The sequence below is a fragment of the Phyllostomus hastatus genome, unplaced genomic scaffold (assembly GCF_019186645.2).
Source record: "Phyllostomus hastatus isolate PE091 unplaced genomic scaffold, TTU_PhHast_1.1 phas_contig_1106, whole genome shotgun sequence".
Taxonomy (NCBI): Eukaryota; Metazoa; Chordata; class Mammalia; order Chiroptera; family Phyllostomidae; genus Phyllostomus; species Phyllostomus hastatus.
Window position 1 is genome coordinate 140,326 of NW_025333522.1, and position 18,227 is coordinate 158,552.

The following is an 18,227-nucleotide window of genomic DNA, read 5'->3' on the forward strand; positions in this document are numbered from 1 at the left end:
GTAACACTACCCTTTCTCCTTTTATTGTTATAGGTTTTGTTTCTATATGTCTTTATCTTAATGTTGCAAATATTTTACTCTTGAATATTTTAAAAATGCAGAAAGCATAGAAGAGAGTGTAAGTGACAACTTTGTCTACAACTCTTCCCTGGTTGCAAATTTCATGAGAAGCCTTGGATTTCAAGGGAAAGTTTACACCTGAGAAAGAAGAGACATGGGCATGCTCCTGAGAGAGCCTGCTGGTTCCTTTGTCTCGAGACTTTTTAAACTCTCTTTTGTGGGTGGGAACCCCAGAAAATGTTTCAGGGGAGGCTTTCAGCAGAATGTTCATCAGCTTTCCAAGTGTGACCTTTAATATGTTGATGTACCAAAAGGAGCAAGCACATGGGGGATCAGGGTCATTTCTTGGTCAGCTTTACCTGTATCTTGGATCTGTTTGGTTCTTGCATGTTTTGTTGTATTTTTCCCTGACTTCATTTGTCCTTGGGTTTGGCTGACACTAATTGCACTGAGTCTCTGTTATCTATCTCTCTGACTAGGTTGATGTAAGCTATTTATTCTCTGGTTAGGGAGGAGAGGTGTAAACCATTTGCTCTCTAGTGTCCTTGGTTAGGGAAGACAAGGTCTTCTGAGTCACTAGATAGGTGTCAATAGCTTGAATTTTTTGGCCCCATTTGTCTAACCATCTGTGACAGTTTCCCCTCTTCCCACTTGTCAAAACTTCTCCTGACATCTACCTATGCTGCCTCATCATGACCATCCAAAAGTTCACCTTCCATGTCTTCTTTGCTTGCCATTAAGTAACAAGGAAGTCATTTCACATAATTGGAATGATCTTTGATTTATATAAAAACAATACAACTGAACTTTTCTTACTAAACAGAGTGAGAAATCACAGATACTGACATAATTTTTGAATGAAAACACCAGCCTCTGACTGGATGTCAGGCTATATTAATGACTGTGCAGCACTTAAGTAACATCAAATAAGAAACTAATAAGCTAATAAAGTCACCACATTCTGCAAACTACCCATGTTTTCTAAGGCAAAGAGTTGTTCAATTTTTGAAGAAAATAAACTTTACTTATGCCACAAGTTGTATGACTGTTTGTATTACATCTACTCATATGACATTGATTTCAGTAGCATAATTTGAGTTCACCTATTGAATGAATATCTACTTTATTAACTAAATACTTACTGAGAACTCTGGTAGATGCTGAATGTATATGACAGTGAATGAAATTCAAAATTCCTATCCCCATAGACTTATATTTCAGAGGAAGGTGATATAAATGAGTAAACAAACATATAATAATGTCTGATGGTAATAAGTGCTATGAGAAAACAAAAGCAAGGGAGGGTGGGTTGCACTTTTAAGCACGTGGTCAGAAAAGGCATTTCTAGGAAGGTGACATTTCGGTTTAAGAAGACATCTTACATCTTAGAGAAATCAATGTTTATCCTGTGACAAGAAAGTTGAAAAGAAAGAACCAACCAGGGAGAGATTTGGGGAAAGGGAGTTCAGACAGAAGGAACAGAATCTATATGGTTTGGATAGGGAATGAGTTTTCTGAGGATCAGGACAGAACAAGGTCAGAGTGTTTGGAGGCTGATGAGAGACAGGGAGAGTGGCAAGAAATGAGATCATAGAAACAGGCAGAGACCAATGTGGTAGTGTTAGATAGGATAGACAGCAAACCAAGGCAGGGAGGAGGAGGGAGACTTGTCTCACCCATTGACCCAGCAGTCCTGAGCCCAAAGTCTCCAAGATTTGGGTTCTTATTATTTGAGGGTGGAATGTTACATGGCAGCTAGGAATGAGTGACCAGAAGGGAAATAAAGGCAGGGCCCTCACCACTGCAATCTAACAAAGAACTAATACAGGAGGTTCAAAGCAAAGGAAGACATATCTCACCCATTGACCCAGTAGTCCTGAGGCTGTTTGATAAGGCTACAAGGCATTTCAAACAACAAGGAAAACTATGATAGTGCAGGAGAGGGGGAGCCCTTGAAAGTCTGAGTGCATCATCTCCACTAGCTAGGAAAAGGAAAACCTTGAGACTATGTATTCCTCCCAAGGCCCAGAAGGGGAATGGGAAGAAGTCCACAGTGCCCAAAGAAAAAGCCCTTAAAACAACTTTGGTGTAAGTGCCTGCCTCCTGTCACATATGCAAAATGAACAAATGGAATCTGGAGCAAGATAAGGAGTTGGGCTAACAGACCCCCACACATACCTACATTTGGGTAGTCACATCTCCCCGGAGGAGAGCTGGCACCACTTTTACCTGTCAATTGATATGTAACTCCTTCACCTCCATCTTACCAACTATATAAGTCCTCATAAGAAAGGATTCTTGGTCCTTTTACCACACAAGGGGTCCCTAGCCAGGGGTCCTCTGGCCACCTGACCCTAGCCACTCTCTTGGCTATTGGCTCTTTTGCCACATGGTGGGGCCCTGGCCTCCCCTCTCCCTTTTTTGGCCACCTGGCCTCTGGCCACCCTTCTCTTGCCACCCCTGGTTTTGCCACCTTTGTTTTTGCTCTCCCATTAGGACTTAGCACTAGTAAACTTTGCTTGCATGCTAATAGACTTGCTGATCTGTAATTCTTTACTTTGTTGGCAAGAAGGAACGAGGTTCTCCCATAACAGTAGGAACTTGTGTTAGTTCCTGAGGGCTGCCATAACAAATTATCACAAACTCTGTGGCCTAGAACAACAGAAATTCATATTTCTACAGGTCAAATGTCTAAAATCTAGGTATCTGCAGACTACCCTCCCTCAGGAGGCTCTAGGACAGGAGACTTCCTTGCACCTTCAGCTTTTGTGCTCTGGGTGTTCCTTGGCTTCTGGCAGCATAACTCCAATGTCAGCCTTTTTCTTCACAATGTCTTCTTTTCTTTTTCTCTGTGTCTTCTCCTCTTCTTCTCAGTAAGATTTGGGGGGCGGATCAAGAATTCTCTTTTGGACGTGTTCATGTGTCCCTGTGTTACATATCTACTTAGTTCTAAGAAAACTTCCGTATTTCAATACTACAATGAAGCTCACATTTAAACAGTCAGGGCATCTTGAACAGCACTGCATAACTGTTATTTTTTTGTTTGACTTTCCCCATTAGTAGTGAAAGCATTTTGAATATTATTGCAGACAAGCATTCTGGAATCCCCTGGCTCTAATCCAATCAACGTAGAGTATGGTGATGTCAGCTACGTTTTGTGTTCCTATCATTACTGAAAACATTAAAATTCTGACAGGATACCTAGAGACTCTAGAGGTCCTTAGACTAGTTTGAGAAAAAGTAGTGTAGTATCTGACATCAGATAAAGTTCAGGTATATTAGCTTGTGATTACAATTTTTTAAAGAATCCCCAGGGTATCTCTCATTGCAGAAAGGTTTTAAAAAGTTTGCAGCACTGATTGTTGCTCCAGGGAATGCACTGTTTACTACAATGGCTCTTAGGATCTCAGGCTTAAAGACTTCTTTCCAGGAAAATTCACCATCCTGGTTCCTAGGTGAATTTGGGATTTTAATAAAATGGTGCTCCTTGGCTTGGCATAGAGTAAGACTCAGCCCAGATCATGACCTAACCTTTACTAAGAAGATTTGGTAAACTGCAGTAGAGTTTGCTCAATAGGATATGAATTAGCAGACTGCAAAACCACACCTTTTTTCATCTACTACCTTACCTCTTCATCACTGACCCCACTCCTGTCCTCCAGGTGAGAGTGGGTAGGATTGTTAGGGGAATGTAACCCTTTTAGAGAGTCTGAGATCTTGATTCTGTTCACTGGGGTGGGATTTGCCTTTCATTGTCCTCCTCCTCTCTTTTCCACTTGACTTCTAACAGGAATATGTGCTCTTCTTCTTCATCATCTTTTTACTTTTCTTCTCTTTCTCCTGAGTAATAGACTCATGAATCCGGCTCTGCAACTCCTCTGAGGAGGGTTAGGGTACTTATCAGGGATGAGTGATTGCAAGGGCTGTGAAGCCTAGTGCTTCTAATTTTGCCCTTAAAGCTAATCTGCCAGATTAATTTTTGCCTCTTGCTGTCTCAGTGCTCTCTATTCATGGATGCCTTCTGCATTCCTGTTAGCAACTTGGGTTTGGACACTGGAAGTAGGCAGGAATGGATAAAACCTGACCTTTGTGACCCAGGGGACACAGGCAGGATCTTCTTATGGTCAGACATCCCTGGACGGCCAGACAAGGCTGTGTGGGTATGCCAATCTCTGTGTGTAGGCATACACAGGTCCTGGTGTCTTGTCCCCTGTCACACTGAACTCACTCACCCTTTTTCATTTGGATGCAGCTGACAGTTCATTCACTCTCTTTAATCTGGTGTTCCATTTTGGGACTTTCTAAGCCAAGATCCTTCCAACCCCTCCCCAGAATTCTTATCTCAATAGCTAACATAGTACCCTCTTGTCACTTAACATTTCCCTTGAGAAAGTGAATGTATTGGTGTGAAGTGTCAGCCTGAGTCTATTTATTCAACTCACTTTAAAACCCCTACTATGTACCAGGTGACATTGATATACACATAACAGAGATGAGTGACACACATTTTGCTACCTTGAAGGAGCAACTCAGTCCAGGGAGAAAAGTATTTAATCATATATTTAAAAGACAATCTAATACCTATCACATTTGGCCTTCATATTGGATTTTGCTAGCAACACAGTGCTAGTACCAAAGAATGAACAAAGAGCAAAAGAATGCAAGGGGTAAAAATAGAACAAGCATTTTCTTTAATGAAACACAGCAGTCATGTGTTACTGTCCTTTGTCCTTAACAACTATTTTCTTATCTTGCAGTTATTTCTGGATCACAATCCCATAATATTGAAATACTATATATTATGAACTAGACTTTATTGTCCTAAAATTTTTTTAAAGTTTTCTTACTCCTTTTTAAAAAGATTTTATTTATTTATTTTTAGAGAGGGAAGGGAGGGAGAAAGAGAGAGAGAGAAAAACATCAATGTGCAGTTGCTGGGGGCCATGACCTGCAACCCAGGCATGTGCCCTGACTGGGAATTGAACCTGTGATGCTTTGGTTTGCAGCCCGTGCTCAATCCACTGAGCAATGCCAGCCAGGGCCTAAATTTTTTTAATGGTTTACATTTTGTTTACTCTCTGTATAAGCACTATAAAATATATATTACTTATGTCACCATTTTACAGATGAGCAAAGCTGGCACACAAAAGAAAACTAAGTAATTTGCTGTTGGTCATCCATTAACTAGAAAAGCTAAGATTCAAGTCTTTCCATTTAGCTTCAGAGTCCCAACTGCCAATCAGTGAGCTATGCTCTCCCTTTATAAATGAGGGCAGTTCATGATCAGTGGACTCTCACTGCAGGGGAAATGTCTGTGGAAATGCACACAGACACTGCAAACACATATGCACTCATAAACACACATACCCATTCACACTCCTGTAAAAAGATTAAAATGACATATCACACATAGAGTCTGATGGCTTGCTTTTCATTTAATAACTTGTCATAGTCACCTTGCTAAGTCATTAAATGTGGATATAATAGCCTTTTAACTTTTACCTAGAAGGGAAATACAGGGTCTGGCAGAAGTAAAGCTTGCTTGAGTGTGGTTGGCAGAGTACGGGAATGTCTTGCATGAGATGAACAGCAATTTGAACATTTCACCTAAAATGTTACATGGTGTACTTGAGTGTGATATTGTTATGTCACAGGATTATATGCTTATGATTTCTAGTAAAAGATTTAGTAATAAAAAGGGGGCATTATTTGTGCTAGACCCTGTATATCTCATTTGTTATTTTAATGTGCATGTTTTGTTTCATGTTTATTGTTCCATTTTACTTAATGTTTCTTGTGCATTTGACATCTAAATCCTTGGCCCAGTTTTTGGAATGGATTATATGTCTTTTATTATTGATTTAAAGAGCTCTTTGTATTTTAGGAATAATGAAAATTTTTCTGTTAAGATTTTTGCAAATATTTCTTCAGATTTATTTTATTTTTAAATTTTGTTTATAGTGATATCCACTACATAGAAGTTGGATTTTTTTATTTGTCAAGTTTGTCAGCATTTTACTTTATGATTTTTTATGTGTATGTTTAAGAAAATTTTTATCACCCAAAGATTGGATAGATAGGTTGATAAAGATATATGGATAGATAGATTATCTAATTTCACAGAAAACTTAAATGTTTTTAAAAATTACATCATTAATTCATTTGGAATTAATTATTGCTTAATCTTATATTATCTGTATATGTAAGTATTCTTAAATATAAATGTAATATAACTATATGTATAATTATATATAGATATACGTGTTTTAAAATGTGTAATTGTCCCATACTTTTTGTAAAGTAATATACTTATTTAAGATGCCATCATTGTCATATATTAAAGTTTCATTCATACTAGCATCTGTTTCAGTTCTGTAATATGTTATTGGCCAACTGTTTTATGCCTGCTCAGTATACATTATAACAACAAGGGAGGGGCAATTTACTATATATTTTATATCAATTAAAATATATTTCCTTTACTCCCTCATCACTTTCTATCATAAAATTGCTCTTCTAGGGAAATTTAGAATAAGCTTATTAAATTCCCTTCAAAAAATCTTCTATGAACTGGGGATTTCAGTGAACTTATGGACTGATTCATATGAGATGAATATATTTATAAAACTGTGTTGTTCTAGTCATAAAGTCAGTTTGTCTAGTCATTTATTCAGACACCATATTTCATCATTTTCTTCAAATAGATCTTAAATGCTGCTTTAAGTATATACCTTAATCTCTGCAAAACATTTTTTTTACTAAAATTTCTACTTAGTTATTTTTAGTGTGTAAATGTAATACAAGAATGTTCTATAATCAAGTCAGTAGTATTAAATAAATGTGGTGGACTATAATACATTAAAAGAGTCTGTGGGAAGCTGAATGTAATCTAACCTTTCTAAGGAATGTTGAATAATGTGACTGACCATGTTTACTGTCAATGGATGCACTATCAGGAGCAACTATAGGAAGCATTGATAAAGAATTATAAAACAGGATGTTAAAGTTTATGTAACTTAATGTAAAGTGAGTAATTACAGACTGGTCACCACATATAGGGTTATGTATAACAACTAATTAGCTATAGTTCCTGATAAATGGAGCTGAAAATCCACCATAGGTTAGGTCTGTAATCACTTGTGGAATACCTGAATGCATGAAAAATGTCTTTGATTAATAATAAGCTTAACTAATTCTAGACAAAAAAAAAGAATGTTCAATTACTTCATCTTGTACTAGACTACTTTTCTTACCAGTTATCATAGGGTTGACTTGGCTCTTTAATTTCCAAAAGATATATAATCAAATTATCTTCAAATAATCTTTATCACTTTTCTTAGTATTTGTTCCTTTAATTCCTTCTCTTGTCATGTGGGTGAGAACCCCTAAAATGTTTTAAAATATCTGTTAAAATATGCCTGGCTGTTATTTTTGTGCCTACAGAGAGCTCTGCTAGAGTAGATTAGCTTTAAAATCATGAAAATAGAGAATGTGTGTGGATGTGGGCTTGTCTTCAAGGAGTGTGTGTGGGGAATAGGCAGAGAGAAGTGGGTGAAAGTTTAACCTCATCTCCAACCAGTTTTTGACTAAGAAAGAAAAAGAATTGCAGGAGACAGAACAAGTGAGGAAGCCTTAGAGGAACCCATTTGAAAACTTCTTTGAGTGTTCCTTTCACTATGTGTAGACTGGGGATAATAATAACTTCCTCATGAACATAGAGAGGATTTAAAATAAAAAGTAAAATATATAAAAAATACTATTAATAATGATGGGCTCCATGAGAATGCCCAACACATGATAATGAGTACTTTCATTGCCAAGACTTTGTGCAAAGAGATAAAAGTGTGAAAAAATAGATGAGGGCATATTTAAAAGATGCTACTAAATGCAAAATCTGATGAAGCAGCTATTTTTATTGACATTTCTTAGTACCCACTTCCCACTGAAAACAAATATCAGAGGAATTTGCTTAAGGACCAAGATCACAGACTACTACATCTTCCTTTAAATTCCCATTCCTTGCTCAGAGTGTTTCTTTAGGATTATTTGTAAATATGGTAAAAAATCAGGCTTCATAAATGTTATCAGGCAGTTTACAGCATAAAAATCTAACTGGCTCAAACCTGCATAAAAGAGAAGATGCCCTGTGAGCAACACTATAGTCTTCTGAGGACTATCTGGGGTTCACCAAGGCTTGGTCATGTAGCATATTCAGGATGATTTATGCCTATCTGGTGCTAATCAAAGATTCAAGAAGAGAGAAAATCAGAAATGTGTTTCAATTGCCAGACCTACTGAGCAAAAAGAAGACACTGTTTTCTGACATATGGAAGCTGTTAAAATTGAAAATCAATAGCTGTTTTGGATACTGTTTAATAAAATGTCCAGGTTACTCAGATTTTTAAAAGTAACTGACTGACATATATTTCTTTTCTTGGTGCTGCCTATGAACAGTAATATAAATATTCATGGGAGAAGAAAACCAAACCTGTGTGACTGAATTTATCTTCCTGGGCCTTTCACAGGATCCACAGACAGAAGTCCTGCTCTTCTTCCTTTTTCTGATTATCTACTTGCTGACCGTGCTGGGAAATCTGCTTATCATTATTCTCATTCACATAGACTCCAGACTCCATACACCCATGTACTTTTTCCTTAGAAACTTGTCTTTTGCTGATCTCTGTTTTTCTACTACTACAGTCCCTCAGATGCTAGTCCACTTCCTGGTAAAGAAAAAAACCATTTCCTTTGCTGGATGCTCAACACAGATAGTTGTTTTACTTCTGGTTGGCTGTACAGAGTGTGCACTACTGGCGGTGATGTCCTATGACCGATATGTGGCTGTCTGCAAGCCCCTGCACTATTCCACCATCATGACACATTGGGTATGTGTCCAGCTGGCTACAGGGTCCTGGGCTAGTGGAGCATTTGTGTCTCTGGTGGATACCATATTCACATTGCATCTGCCCTACCAAGGGAACAATATCATTAACCATTTTTTTTGTGAACCTCCTGCACTCCTGAAGCTGGCTTCAGCAGATACCTATAGCACTGAAATGGCCATCTTTGCCATGGGTGTGGTCATCCTCTTAGCTCCGGTCTCCTTGATCCTTGTCTCCTACTGTAATATTATCTCCACTGTGATCCAGATGCAGTCTGAGGAGGGTCGACTCAAGGCCTTTTCTACCTGTGGCTCCCACCTCATTGTCGTTGTCCTCTTTTATGGCTCAGCAATATTTGCCTACATGAGGCCAAACTCCAAGATAATGAATGAAAGAGATAAAATGATCTCCGTGTTCTACTCAACGGTGACACCCATGCTGAATCCCATCATTTATAGTCTGAGGAACAAGGATGTCAAAGGGGCTCTCAGGAGAATGACTACAAAACAGTCTTTTTGAAGGTGGGGATCTCTGATTATAATAACAATTTTAGGAATGTGGACAGAAGTGATTTTCTTGCAACTTTCCCCATGTTCATCTTATCTCTCCACTTTTTTCTCCCTTTCCCCATTATCCCATTGCTCTTCTCAGATAAGTTCAGAAAATTGCTTGTTCATAGAAAGGCACCTTGATAGACACAGGAAAGAAATATAGAAAACAAAGAAAAGGTGTAAAAAGAAGGAAGCAATGGAGGGAGGGAGGAAGGAAGGAAGGAAGGAAGGAAGAAAGGCAGGAAGGAAAGAAATGAAAGGCAGGTAAGTAAAAAGTTGCTACTCTCCAAGCCCATGTAAGGTAATAAGGGAATTAAAATGAGTAGACATACAGCTATATATATATATATATATATATATATATATATATATATATATATATATATATATATATATATATATATATATCATTGAGAACTGTCTGAAATCTAGCTGAACAGAAGTCTTGTAATTAAAGAAAAAAGAAGAAGCCACATGGAGACTGGTAGGAGAGGTGGTGCTGCGGACCAGGCTGGTCAAACACCCATGTGTGGTGGTTAAATATTGGGAGGGATACATCAGTGATTGAGATAACCCCTGAGGAACAAGGGGTCCTAGCCCCACACCAGGTCCGCTAGCCAAGGCTTCCAGCACCTGAAAAATAAGTCTTCATAACTTCTGGCAGTGAAAACCAGCAGAGACTGCGGCTGAGACAGAGAGCTACTGAAGAACCAGGTATTCCTCCAAAAGCTCACACACAGACTTACTCAGACTCATTCTCTGTAAGTTTCAGAGCTGGAGCAGCAGCTTGAAAGATTCTGGGAACATACGTGGAGGAACTGAATTGTCTGGCATCAGGATGAGGGCTGGAGGGGTAGATTTCTCCCAGACAGAAGTGGTGGCAGAAGCCATTGTCCCTTTGCTGAGATCACCCCTGCAGACACAGGTGGGTGCCATTTCTGAGTCTTCATAAACTTGGATAACACTATTTGCCTTGCCCTGGTGACTGAGACTCTGACCTATCCAGTTTGTGAGCCCACTTAAGATGTTTCCAGTGGCTTTCCATAAAAATGGTCTGTCTAGGGGCATGCTTCAGAATTTCCTAAAATCCCTCAGATAAATAGCATCTGGCCTTGGTATGCACTGTACCTTTTGCTAAGTGGCCCCAGGATTGGCACTAGTGGCAGCTGGCCTTGGGTCACAATTTGGCTTGTTCCAGGCACCTCTAAGCCCAGCATTGGTAGCAGCTCCTCTGTACCTCATGCTCAGGTGGCCTTGGGAGGAGTGCAGGTGGCAGCTGACCTTGGCCTGCACCTCCCAGAAGGGACCAAAGCTAGTGCACCCAATGGACAGCTTCAGACAGTATCAAAGTGCTTCCATAAGCAACACACTCCAGGGGTGGGCATGCTGTGTATCAGAACCATGCTAAAGTGAATCCTGTTCTGTGGGGTCAGCCCTTGCACAGCAGATCCTTCACAGTGGTCTTGGCCAGTCCTCTCAGCTGATTAACCTGAGGGTAAATCCCTGCCATTGATGAGTCAACAACAATCAAGATTCAACTACTTAGGAGGATGCACATAGCCCCATAGGGTGGGGTGTGCCTGGAGTGTCTAGCTTGAGTGACTGGGGAGGTTGTGCCATTGGGCCCTGCAAGACACCTACTACATTAAGCCACTCTACCAAGCCTGGGAGACATAGCAGCTCTACCCAATACATAGAAACAAACACAGGGAGGCTGCCAAAATAAGGAGACAAAGAAATATGTCCCAAATGAGAGAACAGTACAAAACCCCAGAAAGAAGAACTAAACAAAATGAAGACAAACAATCTACTAAAGGCAGCGTTCAAATCACTGGTTATAAGGACAGTCAGTGAACTTAGTGGAAGAGTAAATGAGCTTAGTGAGAACTTCAACAGAGAGCTAGAAAACATAAAAATGGAGATGGAAAAACATAAGAAAAGAGCCAGTCAGAAATGAAAACTATAAAAAAAAGAAACAAACAAACAAATTAAAAAAGAAATTAAAAAAGAAAGGAACGAAGACTACAATAACTGCAATGATTACATTACAGGGAATTGACAATTGAGTAGATTAAGCAAATCAGCTATTTGGAAGATAAGGAGGCAGAAAACACCCAATCAGGAAAGAAAAAAAAAAGCAATCCAAAAAATGAGGATAGTTTAAGAGACCTCTAAGACAAAATTCACATCACAGGGGTGCCAGAAGGGGAAGAGAGAGCAATGAATTGAAAACCTATTTGAAAAAATAATGATGGAAAACTTTCTTAACCTGGTGAAGGAAATAGACATACAAGTCTGGGAAGTGCAGAGACACAAGATGAACTGAAGAGTCCCACACCAAGGCACATCATTACTTAGAATGCCAAAGGTTAAAGACAAAGAGAGAATCTTAAAAGCAGCAAGAGAAAAACGGTTAGTTACAACAAAGCTCCCATCAGACTTACAGGTGATTTCTCACAGAAACTTTGTAGGTAAGAAAGGATTGGCACAAAATATTCAAAGTAATGAAGAGCAAGGACCTGCAGACAAGATTACTTAACACAGTTATTTAGAATAAAAGGATAGATAAACAGCTTCCCAAAGAAGAAAAAGCTAAAGGAGTTCATGACCATCAAAGCAGTATTATAAGAAATTTTAAAGGATTTTCTTTAATTATTAGAATAAAAAGATACAAATAAATGGTAACAAATACATATTTATTAACAATTAGTTTAAGTGCAAATGGATTAAATGCTCCAATCAAAAGACATACAGTGGCTGAATGGATAACAAAACAAGATCTTTATATATGCTGTCTATAAGAGACTCAATTCAGCTTGAAGGAGACACACAGACTGAAAGTAAAGGAACAGAAAAAGATATTTCATGCAAATGGAAACAAACAACCAGAAAAAATAGACTTTAAAACAAAGGTTATATAACAAAGACCAAAAAAGGACCCAGTGATTCCACTTTTGGGTATTTATCTGAAGAAACCAAAAATGCTAAATTGAAAACACATATGCATCCATATGTTCATTGCAGCATTATTTATGACCAAAATATGGAAGCAACCTAAGTGCCCATCAATATGAATGTATAAAGAAGAGGTGGTACATATATACAATGGAATGTGACTCAGCCATAAAAAAGAATGAAATCCTGAAATCTGCAACCATATGGATAAACCTAGACAGTATTGTGCTGAATGAAATAAGTCAGATAGATAAAGACAAATACTGTATGATTTTACTTATGTATAGAATTTAAAAAATAAACCAGTAGAACAGAAAAATGCAGAGGACATTTTAACAATTACTAAATGCAAATGGGGGTAAAAGAGATGGGTGGAAAAGGTGAAGGGATTAAGAAGTACAAATTGGTAGTTTCACAATAGTCATGGGCATGTAAAGTATGGCATAGGGAATATAGTTAATAATATTGTAATTACTATATATGGTGTCAGATAGGTACTAGGTTTATTGGGATGATCAGTTTGTAAGGCATATAAATGCTAATCACTGGATTATACGTCTTAATGTATAATGTACATCAACTGTAATTGAAAAGTAAAAAATTATTAAAAAATTTTAAAAACCTTGAAAATTATGTTAAAGAGTCTAGATTGAGAAATGCTTTGAATTCAGTTCTAATGAATTTTCCCAGCACGTAATTCTGAAAGTGCTGAAGATTGAGGAATTTATGGGACAGTGATGGAAAATGAGGAAAAAATTAAGAAAAGGAGGGGTGGGACACTTTTATCCTGTACTAAAACATTTTTGATGTAGACCACAGTTTTGCACATCATGACTTGAAATGATTCCTGGATTGCTTTGTTGAAAATATTTCTCAATAAAAGATGAAATAGGTCAGTTGATCTTAGAAACCTGCATTCGTAATAAGTCCCAGGTGATTCTCAAGCACAAAATTTTATACTGTTTTTTGGGCAATGAAATGGCTTTTGTATAAACAAATTATGTAATTTGTTGTTTAATGTCTGACTCCTCCCTTAAACTGTAATTCTATGGCAGTAAAGATTGTGACTGTGTTGTTGGTATCTGCATTACCACTCATAGTAAAATGCCAGCCACTGTTGGAGCTCAAGAAATAGTATTTTCTTTTTTTTCACTTTTTTAAAATTTTATTTTAAACATTGTTCAAGTACAGTTTTCTCCCTTTTACTCCCAATCCAGAAGAAATAGTATTTTCAATAAATGAATAAAACTAGAGTTTAGAGAGAGATATTGACTGGAGAAATAGATTTAGAAGTTTACTACAAATGAATGCAAGTGAATTTTGACACACCAAAGGATGTGTGCCAAAATTTTTAACCAGGCAAGCAAGTGCATGCATTACAATCTTGAAGAAGTTCTACTAAAATGCAAGTGCTTGGTCCTATTTCAGACCATAAGTGTGGCAAAGAGGGAGGCAATATATATGTTTTGTAAAAATATCCAAAGCTAATTCTGAAGTGCATTACTGGATAAGACATGATTTTGGAGAAAGACAGTGGGAAGGAATCCAAGACGGAAACAGAGTTACCAATATTTCCATGGTGGATGAAGAGTAGCTAATCAAGCCTGGAGGAGCAAGAATCAGAGAAATAGAGGAGAATTGAATAAAGGTGTGTCAGAAGTGATGAAAGGAAAAGGCTTCCAGGAAAGATTTCTCAAAAGTTTCAAAATTTTACATAGTGATAAAAAGGCAATTAAAGGTGTCAATTCAGTCATTATTGACCTTTGCAAAGATTATTACAGCAGAATTAACAGAATCGCAGTTATAGACTTTTAGGAAGCACACATAATGCATTCAGAGGTGACTTATAAGGTGAAAATCAAAAGATGATAGACCTAATTGAGCAAAGGTGTGTGGGGTGGTAATAGATGGGAAGCCAGAGAATAAGCAGAAAGGGATACATAGAGTTTTCTTTTTTCTAAGGGAGGTTTTCCACATCCCTAATGTAATAAATATTCTCCTATGTTATCTTCTAGATCTAGTTCTAGTTTTCCTTTATATAAGGTAATATTAATTGCTGTAACAGGCGCTCAGCAAACTTCTTCTTTTAAAGGGCCAGATAATAAATAGTTTAAGCTTTGTGGCCATACTATCCCCAATCACAACTACTTAACTCTGGCCTGGTAGTGGGAAAATAGTGATAGACAATACAAATAAATGTATTCCAATAAAACCACATTTGTCAAAAAAAACAAAACAAAACACCATGGCCCCAGGGACATGTTTGCCAACTCCTGCCCTAGCAGATAAATATCAAATCTAATGGCTTAACAGATAGAAGTTTATGTTTCACTTACATAAATTCTAGTTGAGAGATGGAGTGGCAGGTTTGTGGATCCAAATAGCTCTGCTATTTAAAGCTTTCAGGGTCATCCTGCATGCCAATATCCAGAAAGATGAAGATAAAAAGGTTGTGGTTTAGGAAAAGCACATATCATATCTGATCACATTCTATTTATTGAAATTAAGTCCTATGCCCTGCACCCCTACCTCAAATGCTGGGAAATAAGAGGGACATGAATCTGGAGTTGGCAGCCTGACATTAGGACTTTGTTTTTAACCATTAGATCTTTAAAATATCTGGAATACTAGGCTTCTGGTCAAAATGGTGATGTAGGCAGACATGGCTCACCTCTTTGCACAACTACCTCAAAATTACAACACAAATATAGAACACTCATCACTCAGGAATGTCAGAAATGAAGTTGAATGGAAGTCTGGCAAGAACAGAATTGAAGAAACCACATTCATCTAGACAGATGCAGAACATGCTGGTCCCACATCCATGTGGATAAAACCTCAGGAGGGATATCTCAGAAGTAAGGAGTACCAGCCCCATACCAGGTCCCCAAGCCCAGGATTTCAGTGCCAGGAAGATAAGTCCCCATAACTTCTGGCTGGGAAAGTGACTGGGGATTGAGTCAGTGGAAGAAACTTTTGGAGTCCCAAGCATTTCCACTTGGGGAACTCACCTACTCAGACTCCCTTCCTCTGAGCTCCAGCACTAGGGTGGTAGCTTGAAGGGTACCAGTGATATACAGTGAGAGACTGAAGAGTCTGGCATCAGGGTAAGCACAAGCCATTGTCCCTTAGCTGAGCCTCCCCCCACAGGGCCCATAGGCTGGTGCCATCAGCCTAAGACTCCATCAACCTGGCTAACACTGTGTGGCCCACCTTGGAGATCCACAGATGCTATATCACACCCCAATTTTTGGGCCCACCAAAGCTGCTTTTCCATAAGAATGGCTGGTCTTGGCTCTTAATCCTTTCAAACAATAGCTGGCTTTAGTGAGCAAAAGTGGTAGATGTATTTGAGTCATAGCTGGGCTTCACCTGGGAATCTCCCAGCTTAGCATAGGTAGTAGCTATCTCAGATTGCTTTACAGCTCAGACAGGATGCCCCGGACAAAAAACAGTTGGGGCCTGTCCTTGGCCTGCACCATCTGGGAAACCCCAGGGCCAACACACCCAGTGGACAGCTATAGACTATATCAAAGAACCACCACTCTAACCCTGCATACCTGATCCTCCATGGAAAGTGGAGGTTGGTGGTCACTGGTCACAGCCAGTCCTTTCAGGTGACTGGCCTGAGTAAATCCTTCCCATTGATCTGCCAACAGCAATCAAGCCTCAACTACAAGAGGAGGGTGTACTCAGCCAACACAAAGGGTGCACCTCAGGTACCCAGCTTGGGTGATATGGGAAGCTGTGCCACTGGACCCTACAGGACACCTACTACATTAGGCCATACTCCCAAGACATGGAGTCAAAACAGCTCTACCTAATACATAGAAACAAACACAGGGAGGTTGCCAAAAAGAAGAGACAAAGAAACATGGCCCAAATTAAAGAACAGATCAAAACTCTAGATAAAGAGCTAAATGAAATAGAAATAAACTATCTATCAGATGCAGAGTTCAAAACACTGGTTATAAGTATGCTCAAAGAACTTACTGAGGACCTCAGCAGCATAAAAAAAATCCAGTCAGAAATGAAGTATACACTAATTGAAATAAAGAACAATTTTCCAGAAAATAGCAGTAGAATGGATGAAGCCAAGAGTCAAATCAATGATTTACAACATAAGAAAGCAAAACACAATGACACAGAACAAGAAGACAAAAAAATCCAAAGAAAGGATAGAATGAACAGCCTCTGGGACAACTTCAGGAGATATACATATGCATCATAGGGGTGTCAGAAGGAAAGAGACAGAGCAAGAAACTAGGAATCTATCATAAAAAATAGTGAAAGAAAACTTCCCTAATTTAGTGAAGGAAGTAGATATGCAAGTCCAGGAAGCACAGAGAGTGCCAATCATGATGGAAGCAAAGAGGCCCACTCCAAGACACATCATAATTAAAAGGCCAAAGGTTAAAGATAAAGAGAGACTCTTAAAAGCAAGGGAAAAGAGGTTAGTTACTGAGTTCCGGCCAAGATGGAGGTGTAGGTAGGAATGCTTCACTTTCTGGAACAACCAAAAGAAGGATAACAACCAATCTAAAAATAATAAATAACTGGAAGTGCCAGAAAATCAAATTGCATGGAATTCTGACAACTAAGGAGTTAAAGAAACACTCACTCACACTAGTAGGTGGGACTGAGACTGGCAGCCAAATGGAGAGGATGACCAGCAATGCAGTGGACCACACGGGCAAGGAGGGGCTGGCTGAGAGGACTTGACACAAGGTGGCGGACTGTGGGGGCAAAGCTAGGCTGGTTGAACAGGAAACTAAAGACTCAAAGATAGCTGTAAACTACTGCAGCGGAAACTCCCAGTCTCAGATGAGAGAGTTCATTGGAAAGTGGGGCTAGAGTGGAGCAAGAGAGCTGCATTGTTCCCTCTCTGACCCCTCCCCCACATAGAGTGCCACTACACAGTAATGTGGTTTGCCCCACCCTGGTGAATACCTAAGGCTCTGCCCATTACTATATAATAGGTGCACCCAGAAAAAAAATATGGCCTAAATGAAAGAACAAATCAAAACTCCAGAAAAAGAGCTAAGCAATGAGGAGATAGCCAACCTATCTGATGCAAAGTTCAAAGCACTGGTAATCAGGATGCTCACAGAACTAATTGAGCTTGGTTGCAAAAAGAAACAACTTAAGGCTACCCAAAGAGAAGTAAAGCAAAATATACAGGAACCAACAGTGAAGGGAAGGAAACTGGGACTCAAATCAATGATTTGGAGCAAAAAGAAGAAATAAACACCCAACCTGAACAGAATGAAGAAATAAGAATTCAAAACAATGAGAGGCTTAGGAAACTCTGGGACAACTTTAAACACTCCAACATCAGAATTATAGGGGTGCCAGAAGGAGAACCAGAGCAAGCAGGCAAAAACTTATTTGAATGAATAATGAAGGAAAACTTTCCCAATCTGGTGAAGGAAATAGACTTCCAGGAAGTCCAGAAAGCCTGGAGAGTCCCAAAGAAATTGGACCCAAAGAGGAACACGCCAAGACACATCATCATTAAGTTACCCAAGATTAAAGATAAAGAGAGAATCTTAAAAGCAGCAAAAGCAAAGGAGAGAGTTACCTACAAAGGAGTGCCCATAAGACTATCATCTGATTTCTCAAAAACCTTACAGGCAAGAAGGTGCTGGAAAGAAGTATTTGAAGTCATTAAAGGCAAGGACCTACATCCAAGATTCCCCTATCCAGCAAAGCTATCTTTTAGAATGGAAAGGCAGATAAAGTGCTTCCCAGATAAGGTCAAGTTAAAGGAGTTCATCAT

General features: G+C 38.8%; 1 protein-coding gene across 1 annotated transcript; it reads left to right on the plus strand.

The window, feature by feature from the left end:
* The first annotated feature begins 8,528 nt into the window (after positions 1-8,528).
* On the plus strand, positions 8,529-9,461 carry LOC123816973 (olfactory receptor 2D3-like). The gene has a single exon (XM_045836257.1). It carries the CDS (start codon positions 8,529-8,531, stop codon positions 9,459-9,461), a length of 933 nt encoding a protein of 310 aa, XP_045692213.1.
* The last annotated feature ends 8,766 nt before the right edge of the window (positions 9,462-18,227 follow it).

Excerpts from the sequence above, each read along its gene's own strand:
- LOC123816973 (XM_045836257.1), top strand. The coding sequence starts at position 8,529 with ATGGGAGAAGAAAACCAAACCTGTGTGACTGAATTTATCTTCCTGGGC.